General features: G+C 38.4%; 1 protein-coding gene across 7 annotated transcripts in view; it reads right to left on the bottom strand.

Moving 5' to 3' along the window:
- Nucleotides 1-328: 328 nt before the first annotated feature.
- LOC109404762 (LHFPL tetraspan subfamily member 3 protein) overlaps nt 329-18,639 on the bottom strand; it is a 79,392-nt gene continuing 61,081 nt past the window's right edge. For 6 of the 7 annotated variants that reach the window (XM_062854524.1, XM_062854525.1, XM_019677699.3 and 3 more), the window contains exons 5-7: nt 1,411-1,551; nt 1,247-1,348; nt 329-1,119 (exon numbers count right to left, since the gene is read on the bottom strand). In XM_062854524.1, the coding sequence (XP_062710508.1) occupies nt 917-1,119; nt 1,247-1,348; nt 1,411-1,551 (446 nt within the window). In that variant the 3' untranslated portion in view covers nt 329-916. The remainder of the gene's footprint in view (nt 1,120-1,246; nt 1,349-1,410; nt 1,552-18,639) is intronic. The other variant, XM_029870289.2, reaches the window with a different exon arrangement.

The raw sequence follows: 18,639 nt of genomic DNA on the forward strand, positions 1-18,639 counted from the left end.
GCTGTGTCTTTTCACAAACAATTCCCACTCTCCGTAGAAACTTTACCTAAACATTGACACTCTCAAATTAAAAATTATTAAATATGCCGCTTTTTCATGACCAACACTTTTATGAGATCTAATGTGATAGAAGCGTTTTGCACCAATATCCCTCGTAAAAAGGTAAACATTCAAATTTCACGACTGTGTTGGTGAATATTTTGGCTGGAGCATAAATTTATGCTCCACTTAAGGGGGTACAATTCAACCTGTCAAACTCCATAGTGAAAAAATAGGTTGCCGTCCCCTTGGGAAAATGTCAAGGAAGTCATCAACAATGTATACAATATTAAAATTAAAATTTCGTATATTTCACGCTAAAATACCTACACTACAATAAAATGCTAGATAACAATTCATAGGAGTAGAAATACTATGCAGTTCGTTTCGCACATGATCTGGAACGAGTATTTAAATGTTTGCCGTGCGTTTGGAAAATGGTTCACCTTCGGAAAACTAATCCCACAAGGAGAGTGTAAATACTTCGAGTTAGAAATAAATTAATATGCAATAAATTGATACCATCTGCCAACACTGCCTCCAAGGGGGTATGAAAGCTGTTACTTAAAATTGCACACAAGCTATTGCTTGCAACTCACAGTAACGCTTCGTAACCATTGGAATGGGTGTAACGGATAGTAACCGTTATATCTTTGCTAAACGTTACGTTGTTTCCGCTTTGTTCGATGCTAACGTCAGTTGCGTTATAATAGTTACATTTCACCTCATACCTTCGAGTCGGAAAAATTCTCTTACGGTTTGAATTTCTCATTGCACGAGGAAAAATTCAGCAACTTCTATAAACCTATCGTTCTTTACTATACAGCAAAAGCATTAGCCCCGTCACCACAGCAACGGGGACTCGTTCGTCCGCCTACTATAGCTGAAACTGATGCAGCGAGCTGTGATAGTCCGGTCGGGGTCCTCCGTAACGGCTGGCTGTCCGACTCGAGAGCGTATCGTTGCCGGTCATCATGTGGTGATGGGGTGGTGCTACCAACAGGACCGGTTGCAAGTTCAACGACTTGCGCGAACCGGCGATACTAACGGCATCTGTAACGTAGGCGTTGTTGATTTCACCTTAAAAACATTCAAGAAACCAGAAATAGATAAAGCACACAAGTCGGCTAGCGGAACAGGGTCGGGTCGGTATCCGGTTTTCCCCCTTTTGTACGTCGCTTGCTGAGCAGTGAAAATAACACGTTACCTTTGTACATGCTGCTCTGATACTGCGGCTCCGGTTGCAACCGGACGTGTCGCGTAGCCAGGATAAACGAAAGAGTGGCCAAGATGAATCCATCGATGCAAGCTGAAACGAGAAGGTGAATTTGGTGGGAACGTCTTCTCCATCTATGGAACCAGCCATGATACCTATGATTGCTAGTGGATAGGCCCACCGTAATCCGCACAGGCCCACTTCGAAGCGGTTGGACTCCGGGCCGCAAATCTTCCGGAACTCGTCCGAATTCCATCCGAATGGGAATGACACGCACGCAATGACCATGCAAAGGGCTGAAATGAAAACGAGAAACAAACAAATCGTAAATAATGGGAATCGTAAAGCATCAGTTAAAACAAAATTATTGTCAGAATACAGTCACAGTGCTTCAAATTTACAAGCATAACACAAGTTTACAAAATAAAACGAAAGTCGTGAACTTCTGTCAACGACCAAAATTTTTGAAGCACAATTTAGTGCTGATTTCGAAACCGATCTTCAAAAAATTTTAAGTAGAACAGTTTTTGAGTTTTAGCTCATTATCGAGCTTTGCAATTTTTCAAAATATGTAATTTACTAAAATTCAAATATATTGTGTTTTGTTCAACCAATTTTAAATCTTTTCCTATAAATTAATAGCTGAATACAATACCATTCGATCATCTGAATACAGGTTTTGCGTCAGATTGATGAAGTTCAAGATATTGGGGAGTTTTAGGGACGATCTCCTTAAATTTTAGCAAAATTCTCAAATTTTTTTGAAGAAATGTATTTTTTTCAATAAGAAAAAATCAACTTAAAAATTCTTTCTCGACGTTTATTTGACACATTATATGTAGGCGAGTTACAGTAAAAATTTCAGTTCAATCGGAGCATTGATTACGGAGAATGAGATGTTTGAAGTGAGCGACTTTGCTTAAAAATAGAACAAAAATCGATTTCAAATCATCAACCTTGTATGGAAAGTCGAAAAAATTTCCGCTCTACTGTAATTTTTTTCTTTCGCGTTTTCGAACTCAGGGCATAATTCTACATCAAAAATGATCATCAGCTAACCGAGTTCAAAAATGCTGTAAACTAGTGTAATCAATCGATGACGGTACTACCAATCATTTATTTAAAAATGTTAAAAACTGCATACAAGTATAGAGTTACATATGTGCAAATCAATGAAAAAGGAGTATTTGGTTCAGTGTGAAGGAGTGATGCACAATCGAACTGTTGAAGAGGGCAACAACAATAAACAACAACAAGGCGGAACGGAGATACGGACGAAAATACGGGAACCTTGTACGGACGGATGTGTTATTGAGTGGCATGTTGCGGCCACGAGAGTTATTGGAACAAAGCTCCCATAGGACGATTCTACAACAAGAAGCTTCAAATACACAAAACAGCAGGCGACATTAACGTAGAACGGTAGACAGTTATACCCTTGAAAAAGGCCAAATACAAATTGCCGAAACGTCGGGCAGAACAAAACTATCCGTTTTGATCCCCTAGACTGCGAGAGCCAGTAAAAATCGAAAAAAGTAATAAATAGTACCTATTACATGTTACATCAAATTACTTAAGATACAAGTAATAAAATATACCAAGCAACTCAAAGAGTTTACAAATGCTTTTTTTTATGTACGTTTAATATTCAAATCTATAGCCTGAGTGCACCAAATCATCGTTGAAAGCGATCTAGTGACATATGGTTTATTTATATAGACATCAAGCTTAAACAAGTAGTTAATGGATGCGTAGCGATGTTGGGAACAATTCAAGTTGTGGTCAACAAACCATAAAATCCACTAACGCACTGGAAAACGAAATGCGATGCGCTCGTTCCATACCTATGCATGGCCTACTGATGTATGGGGTTGGGAGACGCAGAGGAAGTGACCCGCTGATCATCGCCAACGCGATGAGTTGGTTTTGTTCGCACTGCTGGCTGGTCCCGCCATTCATACACATACGAAACAAAACCAGATTGTTTTTGTTCATGAGTTAATGCGCCGGTCACTTGAAGTCATGACCTTCAGTTTACAACATCACTTTTACTCATGTTTTGTTCACACGAAATCGTAGAGGAATTTGGGTGAATAAACCTAGCTAAATATATCTACGATGACTTTGAAGTTGCATCACAGTTTAACAAGCATCACACTTAAAAGAATGGTCTACCCAATCTCATCTTAGGGTTTACCAAGCCCAGTAGGTCTTCAACGCAGGAGGTCCTTAATTGAAAATGTATGTACTGGAGATATTTGAACCGTGTATAAAAAATTGGTTCAAGTCACAGCTTCTCTCGACGATCCGTAAAAACGGTATCCGAATCACCGTAGCCCTACGGATGAAGTGGTTATTTTTCAACCATCAAACAGATGAAGGGACGGAGCGCACTTCACAGCTCGCCCAATTCAGTGGGTAAGTAACCACAAGGTAAGGAAACAATAATTAAATGGTGTTTTGATTTGGTCTTCCATTAGATTCAATTATGGCCGGCGGCCTGATGGGGGCTCGCGCTCAATTGTGCAACTAAACGGATTGCCGAGGCAGCTGCGAAATTCGTTTCGTTATGGGTGAGTTGTTTGTTTTCTTCAAGGTATGATCCTCCGTGGGAAGCTGGTGTTTCGTTCGGTAATTATATCGACTGGAACTGTGGCAATTTTCGGGCAAACAGTTAAAGATGGATGGTTTCAATGAAAATTAGTTCGTACTGATCTAAGAGCAATGTGATAATTTGCGCTCTTTACTGTGGCACGAAAAATGTAACAAGGTATGATATATTACATTCTGATTTAACTGATGGTACTTTGTTCGAGATGATCTTTAGTGTCTTAAACAATGCAATCCAGAGGCCTTAAAAACTTAAAAAAAACAACTTTCATGTATTCATTAAGTAGAAGTGGAGTTACAGCATGCTCAGCAAAGCGTTAACTGATCACAGCCGGCTCAACTATCAGATGTCGAATATTCAGCAGGTTAATACTTCTTCTTCTTTATGGCACGACGCTCGCATTGGAACTTGGCCTGCCTTTCTTCGTCTTAGAGTTCTTTGAGAACTTCCACAGTTATTAATTGAAGGACTTACTTTGCCTGCCATTGCATGAACTTATACATTGTGTGGCAAGTACAATGATACACTATGCCCAGGGAGTTGAGAAACATTTTCCTACCGAAATGAGAATCGAACCCACCGTCTCCGGATTATCGATACATCCCATTCTCTAAATTGCAGAACAGTTTGGATAGCTCTGAATATCTAAAAAGGAACTCACACATTCTGTTTATATTCTTATGAGCCCCAACAAACCTACGTGACAGTGATATGTAACCGATAATTAAACTGTAGTCGCTGTAGATCCTATTTTTCAAACTTAATGATTACTTAGACGACCTAGAACATCGTAACTGTTGTTTGAATGTTTTCTAAGGTCCCAGAAGATTCACTGGACATGGAAGATTCAATATCGCAGCTTTGTGTAATGTAAAAAGTTTCTATTACACCCGCTGACATCATGATGTAATCTCAAGGACATTTTGGATGGCCTAACACATCCGGATAGAAATATCTTTTGTCATCTGTAGCCATTTTTATGTTTTTGGGTACCTTAACTATAGAAATACGTTAATAATATTATATAATCAAGGGGAAGAGTACATATATCTAAACTATGATATGGCGGGGTCCTCCTGTAACACTAGTTTACAGCATTTTTGAACTCGGTAAGCTGATGATCGTTTTTGGTGTAGAATCATGCCCTGAGTTCGAAAACGCGAAGGAAAAAAATTACAGTAGAGCGGAAATTTTTTCGACTTTCCATACAAGGTTGATGATTTGAAATCGATTTTTGTTCTATTTTTAAGCAAAGTCGCTCACTTCAAACAACTCATTCTCCGTAATCAATGCTCCGATTGAGCTAAAATTTTTACTGTAACTCGCCTACATATGATATGTCAAATAAACGTCGAGAAAGAATTTTTAAGTTGTTTTTTTCTTATTGAAAAAAATACATTTCCTCAAAAAATTTTGGAAATTTTGCTAAAATTTAAGAAGATTATCCCTTAAACTCGCCAATATCTTGAATTTCATCAATCTGATGCAAAACCTGTATTCAGATGTTCGAATGGTATTGTATTCAGCTTTTAATTTATGGAAAAAGATTTAAAATTGGTTAAACAAAACGCAATATATTTGAATTTTAGTAAATTACATATTTTGAAAAGTTGCAAAACTCGATATTGAGCTAAAACTCAAAAACTGTTCTACTTAAAATTTTTTGAAGGTTGGTTTCGAAATCAGCACTAAATTGTGCTTCAAAAACTTTGGTCGTTGACAGAAGTTCACGACTTTCGTTTTATTTTGTAAACTTGTGTAATTATTCCCCTTTTCGGCGAGGCGAATCTAAATGTGGAATGATCCACAGTAATACTATATCATAACCATCTCGACTTGAAAACAGTATTTCATTTTCGCTGATAGTGACATATCATTCCATATAGCCATATGGCCACGGACAGGTTCTGAGACCTTAGACTCTTTGGCAGAAATGGCCATTTTACGATTTTAAAAGAACCTCATAATGCGACACCTCAAATTCCCCTCAATGTCATGTGTAATCCAATAGAAACAAGAAAACTATTTTTGATCGAAAATATTCATAATTTCCGTAACTGTTCTTATCTCTATCTCCATCCCTGATTTTGTTCCTTCTCCGCAAATATATACTTAAATGGGCCCATTTTATGGTGATGATCAAATCTTTCAAATAGCGGATAATATGCTTCTGTATCCGGACATCTGATATATCTAATAGTTTCACAAATACACTGAAGTTTTTTTTTACGACGGTAATGGTCCCGCGTAAAAAAAAACCGCGTAAAAAAAAACCGCGTTATTTCAAGACCCGTCGTAAAAAAAAACCGCGTTATTTCAAGACCCGTCGTAAAAAAAAACCGCGTTATTTCAAAAAACGTCGTAAAAAAAGTCAAGTCACGTTAGATGTGGTGCTGACTATTTTACGCATGTTTTTGAAAAAACGCGGATTTTTTTTACGACGGTTTTTGAAATAACGCGGTTTTTTTTTACGACGGGTCTTGAAATAACGCGGTTTTTTTTTAGGACGGACCGCGTAAAAAAAACCGCGTAAAAAAAAACCGCGTAAAAAAAAACCGCGTAAAAAAAAACTTCAGTGTACCTACTTATTATGCTCGCTGTTCGGGCCCGTGTGAAGTTGATCTTCAATATTAAATATTTTTTCCGATCAGCCTAGATAGCTAGTATCGGTAGCGGTTGGTTCAACTGACTAAGAACAGCACTAAGGACTTACCTGTTCTAATGGTAAGAGTCCACTAGTCAGGTGACCCCTAATTCGTGGTGCGATGCGGCTATAGGCTTACCGTTCCTAGGAATAAATAGTTTTCACAGTATTTTGCCTTTACTGCGCTAACAGGGCCAATCATACAGTGGACCTTATATTTCTCCGAGACAATCAGCTACCCTTCTTTAGTCACAAACTAAAGGCTAATTAAGGGTGGAATTATGAAGATGTTATTGATTAGTTTAAGTTTTCACCTATATGGTTTCGCATTATGAGATATACACAGTGTATTATTGCCTTTGACGTTTTCCAATCGATACCGATCTGGTTTAATTGCTACTGTTTTTTGTTGTACTGTGGTTGTAAAGGGTTTAATCTTGTGTAGTTTGGGTAGCGACTCAGAGGAAGGAGAACGTGCTTCTGGAGCCGATCAATCTTTACAGATCTATGCAATATGGTACAGTCCAAGTGACTTTAGTACAAGATCCTTACTTTCGTACGCGGAATTTCCATCTAGGAATCCTTGTGAACCCGGCGTTTGCTATTTTCAGCAAATATGAAATGGCAAACTCGCGTGTTATGCCTCGAGCATGTGTGCTTGTCAACAACGCAATCGTTGCTACACTCGTTTCGATAGAACCACCAGAGATATATGTGCCCAGCAAACCAGTAGTCATATAAGGATGTTAGTCTAAAGTTATATTATCGAACAAATTGAGTTAGAATTATATAAGGTGCAATATCAAATTTGGTAAAATCGTATAAGAATCCCACAATTTTATCCGATTTCATTTGGCAGCATTAGTAACTTCAACTTTGCCTTAACATTCATACAACTTCAAATTGACATTCTTCAACAACTTCAAATGCAATTGTTGCGACTCTATTGTAATCTCAAATGCGAGATTATATATGTGTTCATATTTGTAAAAATGGAATTATACGGCAAGGGGATGTAATTGATGAGCCAATGGATGATGAAAATACAGTGTTTTTGGAACTTTTTCGCTTGGCGCATCGTTTAACCCCTTCGGGACGACTTTTTTCACCAACCTCGCTGCTGTAGAACGCGCCAGCGAGGTGTAAATGACCCAAACGTCCTGAAAGGGTTAAATCACATAAGTACAGATGCAGGCGAGTTCATTACATTCACCTATCTGAATGTCCTGCTGGCAGCTCCAGGGCAGTGTGTGCAAATCGCGGATCAGCAGCTGCGCTGTTCTAGGGAATTTTTCTCACGTTCCCTGAACGATTTTTGCAACTAGCTTCTGCTGCACAGCTTGATGTCAGCATAATTAAGAAGTTTACGAAAACATCAAAATATATTTCACACTTTGCTTGTATTTTTATCACTATTTTTGCTAATATTTATACTTTTATCAAAGAGTCGGACACGACTTGTTGTTATTTTATTCTTTGTGAAAACGAAGTCATATAAAGGCTCAAACCAAGTTATATTTCAAATTTTGTAATACGCCGAATGAATTCGCCTAGAATTGTGTACATATTTCCAAATGCTATTGTTAATATGTACGTATGGCCTCCTGAATTTCTGCGGATAGAGCAAATCTGTGCATTTTAAACATTTTTTTTGGACGAATAAATATCCACATTACTGAGTTGCGACAAAGTAACATCAACCAATTTGTTGGCTGTGTTTGAGTGCACAATTTTATCACCCAATACTGGTACTTGTACCCAATTAGACCAGCCTTATTATTTATAATTGCTTAAATTTCACATTCCACAACAGTCGGTGATTGACACAGTGGTAGGGTGTCTGATTAATAAGCTGCAGGTAGAAAAATCGAGGCCTGAAAACTTTTTTTTTAATTTAAACATGCCAAAATGAAATTATATATATTGCCAAGCAAAGTCATAAAACGAAGTTATACACTCCCGTGCAAAAGTTTGGGGTCACCCCATCAAAAACATGGAAATGTTTTTCGGTCAAATCTCAGTCATCTTTCATTTAATCCAGTCGTTCTCAGACTCTGTCGAAAGATATAGAGTTATATTTGATTCGTAGGTACTTTTCAAAAATTTTATATGAAATTTTTAGTATAAAAAGTTTGCCTAAACTTACATGTTTTTCCTAAACCTTTATGAAAAATTGTTTTCCGTGTATTTCAAAATTGGGTCGACCAAATTTTAAAATTAAAGTGGCATTAGAACCCTATTTCTATCCTCTTTGAGAGCCATTCATTAGATTTAAGCGGAAAATTTCAGAACATAATTTAAATTATCGAGTTAGGATTACAAGTCACCGTGCAAAAGTTTGGGGTCACCCCTTAGTATGCTGCATCGTGCAAAAGTTTGGGGTCACTTTTCAAATGAAGTCTGAGTCGGATTTATATTCAAATCGTCATTTGTTTTGGTGCAACTCCAATTCCATCAATAATAGATGAATGGCAAGGCACATAAAAGGTTGTGAAATGTTCATAAACTAAGTTTCAGACTAAGTTAAGGTAGAAAATCTATATATATATAAATGGATTTCTGTCTGTCTGTCTGTCTGTCTGTCTGTCTGTCTGTCTGTCTGTCTGTCTGTCTGTCTGTCTGTCTGACCGCTATGCATTCGGAAACTACTGAACCGATCGGTGTTAAATTTTGTATGTAAGTGCGTTTGGGGCCGGGGAAGGTTCTTAGCTTGGTCCGAGACCCCTCCCCCCTCTAGAAAGGGGGGCTCCCATACAAATGAAACAGAAATGAGCTTAGAGAAAAGCTCAAAATTCAAAAGTAACAAAACCAATCTAGCGTGCGGTGCTACAGTGACCTCAACAATTGTCAAATTTGAATAACAAATTGAATGTTTGCCTAAGACGACACCGGTGGGGCAAACACGGCGGTGGCTGATCAGGTTGGCCCCAATAGCTGCAGATGAATGGCCGGGGGTTTCTGACCCACTGGTGGGCGACAACATCTTCGTCCCGAAGAAGTAAGTCCGGAATGTCCGGACGCGGCAGCGTGGGTGGTGAAAAACGCCGGGAAGACAACGGCGAGGCGACAACGGTGGTGGCTGGTCAGGTTGGCGTCGATAGCCACCGAGGAAAGGCCGTGGTTTATAACTCCCGTGGTTTGCCAACTTCTTCCCGAGGAAACAGGACCGGGAGCTGGGCAACTGGCTTGAGAGGGCTGCCACCAACCGAATTCCACCAGGAAATACCCCAGGGGTTCCTGCAGATATTAACTCAGGAATTTCTTCAGAATTTACCTCAGAAGTTCTGGATTTCATCCTGGCATTTCCTCTAAAATTGCCACCAAGAATATCTTCAGGAATTACCCCGAGAATTGATCCAGGAATTGATCCAGAAAATCATCCAGGGATTCCTTTTTGAAATTATTTTAAGAATATCTTCAGTAATTCCTCTAGAAGTTTTTCCAGGGATTCCTCCGGGAACATGCCCGGAAGGACTGGGGGCTGGGGCTTGAGAGGACTGCCACCAACCGGCAGATTTCTGAGGATACTACGACCTGAAAAACCGGATGATTTTTTTTTTTTTCTGGAGGTGGGCCAGGGGACCTGACTTGAAATGACTTCTAAGCAGCATAGTCGCCCGATAAGTGAATATGCAAATCTGGATTGCAGTTTTGAAGAATCAAAATGACTGGATTCTCCCAGAGATTCGTTCAAGAATGCATCTAGGGATTATACCAGACATTTCTTTGGGGATTTGATATCTTTAGATCCAAAAAATCCTTGAAAATTATGTTAAAAATTATGTTAAAAAAACCTTTGGGAGTCCATTCAATTGTTCCTCCAATAATTCGTCTAAAAATTATTGCAGACATGGATTTCTTCAGATTTTTTCTCCAGCGATTTCTGCAGAAATTTTTCCAGGAATTCCTTCTGTGATTTTTTCAGGAACAACTTTTGGGAGTATTTTAAAAATGACTTCAAGCACTTTTCTTGGGATTCTTTCAAAAATTCCTTCAGGAGTTGTTCCAGGATTCCTCTGTGAATTCCTTCAGGGATTCGTCTAAAAAGTCCTACAGGGATTCGTCCAGAAATTCCTCTATAAAGTCCGCTAGAGATTCCTCTAGAAATTACTAAAGATATTCCTCTAGATATACCTCAAGCAATTCCTCTAGAGATTCCACCAGGGTTTCATCCAGGAACTCCTCCAGGAAATCTTTCAGGGATTTGTCCAAGAATTTCTCCAGGGATTGTACCTGAAAGTTCTCTGCAGTAATTCTTCAAGAAAATCTTCCAGAAATTCCTCTAGGGATTGCTCAAGAGATCCCTCCAGGAATTCCTTAGAAGATAGCTCAAGGAATTTCTCTACAGATTTCCCCAGAAATTCTCTCAGGTATGTATACTGGAATTCCTTCAGAAGCTCCCCCAGACATTCCTTCAGGAGTTCCTCTAGGAATTGCTCTAGGAATTCCTTCACGAATTCTTTTAGGAATTTCTCCAGGAATTCTTTTGGAATTACCTCCAGGGATTTTTGTAGGGATTCCTCCAGGGACTCCTCCAGGAATACCTTTAAGAATTCCACCAGGAATTCCTGCAGATATTACTCAGGAATTCCTGAAGAATTTACCTCAGGAATTCTGAATTTCATCCAGGCATTTCCTCCAGGATTGCCACCAAGAACACCTCTAAGAATTATCCCAAGAATTGTTCCACAAAATCCTCCAGGGATTCCTTTTTGAAATTCTTTCAGGAATTTCTTCAGTAATTCCTCCAGGAGTTTTTCAAGGGATTCCTCCGGGAATTCTTCCAGGGTTTCCTTGAAGAATTTTTCCAGAAATTTCTCCTCCAGGTATTCCTCCAAGGATTCCTCCAGAGATTTCTCAAGGAATGTGTTCAAGGGATCCCACCAGCATTTCCTCAAGGAATTCCTTTAGGCCCAGGTATTTACCAGAAATTCCTCTAAAGATTCTTCCAGAGATTCCTCCAGGAATTCCTCCGATGATTCCTCTAATAGTTCATCCAGATATTCCTCCAAGAATTTTTCCAGGAATTCCTCCATAAATTCCTCTGGAAATTCCTAATGGAATTTCTGCAGGGACTCCATAAGGAGTTCCTCTGGAGATTTCTTAAGGATTCCTCGAGGAATTCCGTCAATGATTCCTCTAGATATTTCACTAGAGATACCTCATGAAATTACTGTAGAAATTCCACTAGGGAATCCTCGAGGAATTTTCCCAGAAATTCATTAAAGGATTCCTCCAGGGATTCTACCTGAAAGTTTTCCAGCGATTCTTCAAGAAAATCCTCCAGAAATTCCTCCAGGAGTTCCTCTGAAGTTTTCTCAAGTATTTTTTCTAGATATTCCTCCAGGAATTCGCACAAGCATGTCTCCAGGCATTCCTTCAGGAGCTTCTCTAGGGAATCCTCTAGGGATCGCTCAAGAAATTCCTCAAGGAATTCTTTTAGGAATACCTTCGGGCATTACTCCAGGAGTTCCTCCAGGGATTTTTACAGCGATTCCTCCAGGGATTCATTCAGGTTTCTTCAGAATTTGATTCTTGGACTCCTCCAGGAATTCCTTTAAGAATTTCACCAGGAATTATCCCAGGAACTCCTGCAAAAATTTCCTCAGGAATTCTTGCAGAAATTAATCCAGTAATTCGTTCAGGAATTGCAACGGCAATTTACCCAGGAATTTCTCTAGGAAATCGTCCTCAAGAAAATTATACACGCGTTATTCCAAGAATACATGGATTCCACCAAGGATTCCTCCAGTAATTCCACGAGAAATTTACCAATAATTTACCAGCAATTCCTCGAGGAATTTAACAGGAATACTAACACGCATGTTCTGATAGAAGTTTGAACTTATTCTTAGTCAAAATGTGGAGGTTATTGCGGCGGTTATAATAAATCCACATTAGGCGGCGGCGATATGGCCGCTAGGAGATTCCCGCGATACAGACGCAATGTCAAAATCAAACAGATATTGTCAACCACCCAGCTGCATCGCAGCAGCCTTCAGGCCGTTCATATCAAAACAAAAGTAAGCACAATGGCATCTCAAGTGGCCAGAAATCGTAACAATATTTATCACGACATTGTTTCACTATACGCATACGCATCACCTCGTCGGCTTTGTATTTAATAATCGGGATGTGGTTTAGTGATGCTGCAGGAGGATGTGGCTTAAACTTTTCCATTTCCACATTGCGTCTGTATCGCGTGCATCTCCTCGCGGCCATATCGCCGCAGCCTCATGTGGATTTGATATGAGCGCCGCATGCAGAATTTCTGACCATCAGGTCGCTCGTAGTGGTGCGGGCATATTTGGCAACTTGATGGAAAAGAAGAAGACAAACGCGTTTCGCGGATTTATCTTGCAAGGCACAATAGTGAAGACCAGAAATGTTTCTATGGATGCGCGTAAAAGTAAAGGCTCTCTTACAGATAAAACATGACTCATAACTCAAAAAATAATCAAGCAAATAAAACAAAATTTGGCATGTGGATGAGTTTGAAGATAAGGAACGTTTCAAAAGTTTAGGGTCTGCGACCCCTCCTTTATCTGGGAGCAGCACATCACCACCCTAATGAAACAAAATGGTCTGCATTACATGTGCAAAACGAGCTAAATTTGGCATGTGGACATTTTTGAAGGCATGAAATGTCTGTGATATTGTAAGTCCTTCCAGAGGGTGGAGGAGGTTCTCATACAAATGAAATATAAATTTTTGCATAACTAGGAAAAAGTGTACGGCCGACGGTTATTAGGCCGAAGTTCATAGAGTCGAATGAAGAATAGCTCGAATGGACATCAGGCCGAATGTTCATTGAATCCACAGGCATAATGATCACCATGCCATCTTTGTCACACAGGTTGGACTTCCTGCTGCTTATAATGCTCACTCCATCACAGGCTTTTCCTTCTTTTAGTAATAGGCTGTTCTTTCAAGTCCCGCTTTCTTTACGGACCAACTGCTAAAATATACTGCATATTCAAATGTTTCCTTCGAAGGTTTTTCTTTCGAGTGGCACTGTTGAGTAAGTTTATGGCAGTTGAACTGTTACGGTCATATAAGATTTGTCCCTTTAAGTCACATTGATAAAGAATTGGTTAGATTAGCAATCAAACCACCAAACGGCATTCTTATTTGGGGATTTTTTTCCTTCATTTAAAATAGACTGTTCTTTTGCACTGTTATGAAAGAATGGGCCTTCACATAAAAAATCAGCTAAAACGGATGGGGAAAAATGTAGCAAATGGAAAATAACGTGCCTCTCGGGCCGGCATTCCAATGTATATACAAATTAATTTACATACCCTTTGATACCATACAACTAATTCATGAATGAAATGATCAACACGATTTTTGAACAATTCAATTTGTCCTCATGGTGTCTATGTTCATATGTAGAACAAGTTCAGAAAATTAACAAAAAACTGAGACGTATTGCATGAGCAACAATTAAAATGGGCAATACAAGGTTTGCCGGGTCAGCTAGTGGTATATAAAATCCATACTAAATCAGCTAAGTTCGTTATATAAAATGCAAAAGAGAATAAAAGTGAGATAAAAATGACTGATTCGTGATTTCTACCTTATATAACTGTAAGTGTTAAAACCACAAATACACCATTACCCTAAAAACCGTTACAACGAGTCATTTCTTTGAATGTACTAATGACACATTCCACGCACTTCTACACCGCGGTTTTTGAACTTCATTGAACGATATTTCAAAGCTCTTGCTGTCGATTTTGATTCTTTTTGCATTAAAATGAAGATAATAAACTATATTTTTCGAATAGTACCTGAAACTTTGAAAACTGCTTCAAAAAAGTAGCAAATTTCTTGTCGTTCGGGCAAAATTCGTCATTTTTTGCGATGGTGTCTCGTTACGCTGTATTAATTGATTTTTTTCGAAGTACAAAGATCCAATTCCCAATTAGTAAGCAGAAAATGAATCTGCTATTCAAATCTGATCGTTTGATATGCTGGTTAGCATGTATTTAACAACATAACAGTTTTTGGAAGCAAAAGTTTGATTTTCGCGCAGAACGTAACGCGTGGAATGTGTCTAATACATTCGAGATTTCGGGTTTTGGTGCAAAGCAAAGGGATAACTTTTTGATGAAAATGCCATTTAAATTAAAATATGTAACATTCCTGAAACTTATGGATTTTGGTGTAATTGTATGTTTGTGGTTATAATACTTGCAGTTATATAGGGTAGAATAAACGAATCAGTCATTTTTATTTCACCTCCATCCTCTTTCGCACTTTATATAACGCACTTAGCTGATTTAGTGTGGATTTTATATACCATTTTCTACCTTAACTTAGTGTAGAACTTAGTTTATGAACATTTCATAACCATTTCTGTGTCTTGGAATTCATCTATCATCGAAGGAATTGCAGTTGCACCAAAACAAATGACGATTTGAATAAAAATCCGACTCAGACTTCATTTGAAAAGTGACCCCAAACTTTTGCACGGTGACTTGTAATCCTAACTCGATAATTTAAATTATGTTCTGATTTTTTTCGCTAAAATCTAATGAATGGCTCTCAAAGAGGATAGAAATAGGGTTCTAATGCCACTTTAATTTTAAAATTTGGTCGACCCAATTTTGAATTACACGGAAAACAATTTTTCGTAAAGGTTTAGGAAAAACATGTAAGTTTAGGTAAACTTTTTATACTAAAATTTTCATATAAAATTTTTGAAAAGTACCTACGAATCAAATCTAACTCTAAATCTTTCGACAGAGTCTGAGAACGACTGGATTAAATGAAAGATGACTGAGATATGACCGAAAAACATTTCCATGTTTTTGAGGGGGTGACCCCAAACTTTTGCACGGGAGTGTATCACTTGCCAAATGAATTCACCTGAAATTGTATAACTCAAAGTGATTTTCTCAACATGTACGTATATGGCCTCCAAATTTGTGCGAATAGAGCATATTTGGTGCATCTTATACAATGTGTTTTGGACGGATAAGAGTTCACTTAGCACAGTTGTAGCAGAGTTATGTGAATCAATTTGTTGGCTGGGTGGTATCACAATTGATGCTTCTGTTTGGAAACCTCAATAGTACGTCTAGTTACAAGTCTTTCGGTAAAGTGATGCTACAAAGAAAAAAAAAAACGTAATTAAAATTCAGCTAGAAATCATGCACATAAAGGGAATGCTAGAGTTAGTGCATTTTTACATGAGATATAATGTAAAATTACATTACAGTCGTGTAAATTTCCGCCATCCATCGTGTAAACCATCAAGGAATCCAACCGGTTACGTGACTATTAGCGGGAATTTACACGATTGTAACGTAATTTTACATGATATCTCATGTAAATATGCACTATCTCTAGCATTCCCTTTATGTGCATTATTTCTCGCTGAATTTTACATGAATATTTTTTTCTGTGTAATGCTCATCACGTCATCTGGGAGAGCTCAGACATTGACAGAGGCTTCAGTTAAACCTTCATGGATCTGCTAGATGGGAAGTGTCAGGAATGAAGAGAATCCTGCAAAATCTCTTGGAAGAATACAAGATCGAAGTTCCAGGCGGAGTTTCTGCAGGAATCCAAAAAGTTCTTGTACGAGTCCCAGAAGGATTTTATAGAAAAATGCCAGAAGGAACCACTGCTGAAATCCCGAAAAAACTTTTGGAGGAATGCCACGAAGAATATCTGGGTGAAGCCTGAAAGGAACTCATGAACTCACAAGGGAAGGTTACGTTGGTGTTCCCCGGGGATTTCAACCAAACTGTTTATGTTGAATTCTATTGGTAAAAATATGAATAAATCCAAAGTATTTCGGGTGACACATCAGTGGTGTAGCCATGAAAGCCCTCAAAGGGGCAAATTTGGTCAAATGGAACATTATTGAACAATCTCAAACTTGATGAAAATGCCATTTTTAGTATTTATTGTAATAGATACAGACAAAACAAACATAAACATGTAAAATAGCAACAAAATTCTTTTGCCATAGGCGTGGCCAGTGTGATTTTTTTTTCTATCTTATTCTATTAAAAAAAAACATCATTCGGTTTTCATCCTGGCAAGAAGTAAGGCAATTTTAATTTTATACGAAATTATATATTCATATCTATTCTGCCTATGTCTACTACAATAAATTAATAAATTGGCATTTTCGTGATGTTTGGGATTGATAGATAATGTTACTAATGGTCAAATTTGTCCCTTTGAAGGCCCCTCCTGGCTACTGTAATGGTATTTTATTTAAGAACCCCTGTTAACCCATATCAATCACACCTAACGTAAACAGACAGCAATAAAGGCCATCCGCCTCAAAAATGCAATGTAACCAAAATATAGAACAGCATTTAATTGCAACCATATGTGACCACGCTCCGATCAGTGCTATTTGCCTTTTCTCCTTTCCACCCCGCGTGTAGTCGAAGGGCCGCACCAACAAGCACTCAAAGCGAGTGGCATCAAATTGCACAAGTCCACCAAAATTCTTACACGACGTTCAAGAACCTTTTTCCTATAATGACTCCAGGCGTCTCGCTCACCCTTATGCATAGGGTAGGTTAAGAACAAATATTGTAACTCTATATAAGCCAACTGATTACCGAAATACAAACAATCTTTGACTGGAACTTGACTCTGGCAGTTCTTCGGTCCGTTCAGGAGGATACTTTTCGAAGTCCTCCTTAGTCCGGATACCGTTCTAACTAATAGAGAAAGCCTTCTCCAATCGAAAGTCAACCGCACCTCCCATACTACACCCGGGGGACACCATCGTAACCATCAGACGAAAGATGTAGGAAATTCTAAAGAAAACCTAGAAAGAACTTCTGAAAGATTTCCAGACAACTAGGTGAATCTCAAAACTGACTCTTGGAAGATTTTCAAGAGGATCTCTTGGTTAAAATCCAGAATGAGTAGCTAAAGTACAGTCGACTCTCCATGTCTCGATATTTTTCATCTCAATATCTCTTCCTATCTCGATGAGGGACCGGTCACCCTTCAATCTGCATACATTTTTCCTCTCTATGTGTCGATATCTTCTTATCTCGATGCGATATTTTTCGATTATGGTCAAGATTTTCCCTCTATATATTGATATGACCATTAGCGTGTGTCTTCGGAACCGATTTCTCAGATCAAAGTTTTTAAGGTTCCACTTCAGGACCCAAATAACTGTGTAAAATTAGGGCACGATCGGTTGCGTCTACACTTTGCGCATTGCAATTGAAATTTGTATGGGGTTTTGTATGGGAAAACATACTTTTTTGTAATTTTGTCATAAGTTGAAAAAGTTTGTCTGAAGCTTTTTAACCAATGGTGTAAAATAGTAGCCTAGGATGTTCTGAAAAACTTTGTCGAAGACCACAAAGCGATCCGATGCTTGTAAACAAAGTTATACTCAAGTTATAGCAACAAAATCATGCTGTTTCGGCAAGCAATGCCAACGCAATAACTTTTTTTATAGGCATCAGATCACTTCGTGGTATTCGACAAAGTTTTTCAGGACACCTTAGGCTATGTTCACACTATGTTTTTACATTATCGGTAGAAAAATTAGAGTTTCTCGTGAGAAAAATGCAAAAAAGTATGTTTTTCCATGTAAAATCCCATATAAACTTCAAACGCGATGAACAAAACGTAGATATAACCGATTGTGCCCAAATTTTACACAGTCCTGAAATGGAACTTTGATTTGATGGGATGCCATCAAATTTTCCATTTTTTCATATAACGGATGACACACTCTAATGACCATTTTCACAGGTTTTTAGACCTCGTTTCCAAAGTACAAAACATTCTGGGAAGGCGAAGTAACAACTGTTTGTTGTAGGTTTTCCTAGTTACAGATGTTTTTTTTTTCAATCTAGAGTGCATGTCTTCAATTACGAGACATAGAGAGTCGACTGTAATGCCGATCCCTGGTGGAACTCGTGAAGCAATCCCTGTACAAACACCAGCAAGAATTTTAAAAGAGACATCTCTCGCGCATGGTATCATACGGGCGTATCTACAATGATCGATTTCTCTTCGTCGATTTTCTCTTTGGTAAATAACTTGGCATTCAAATTATTTTCGGCTCTTTTTATTGTTTCAGATGCTCATTGTTAGTCGTCCTTCACCGAAACATACCGAGAGATT

Source organism: Aedes albopictus, chromosome 2, assembly GCF_035046485.1.
Source record: "Aedes albopictus strain Foshan chromosome 2, AalbF5, whole genome shotgun sequence".
Classification (NCBI taxonomy): domain Eukaryota; kingdom Metazoa; phylum Arthropoda; class Insecta; order Diptera; family Culicidae; genus Aedes; species Aedes albopictus.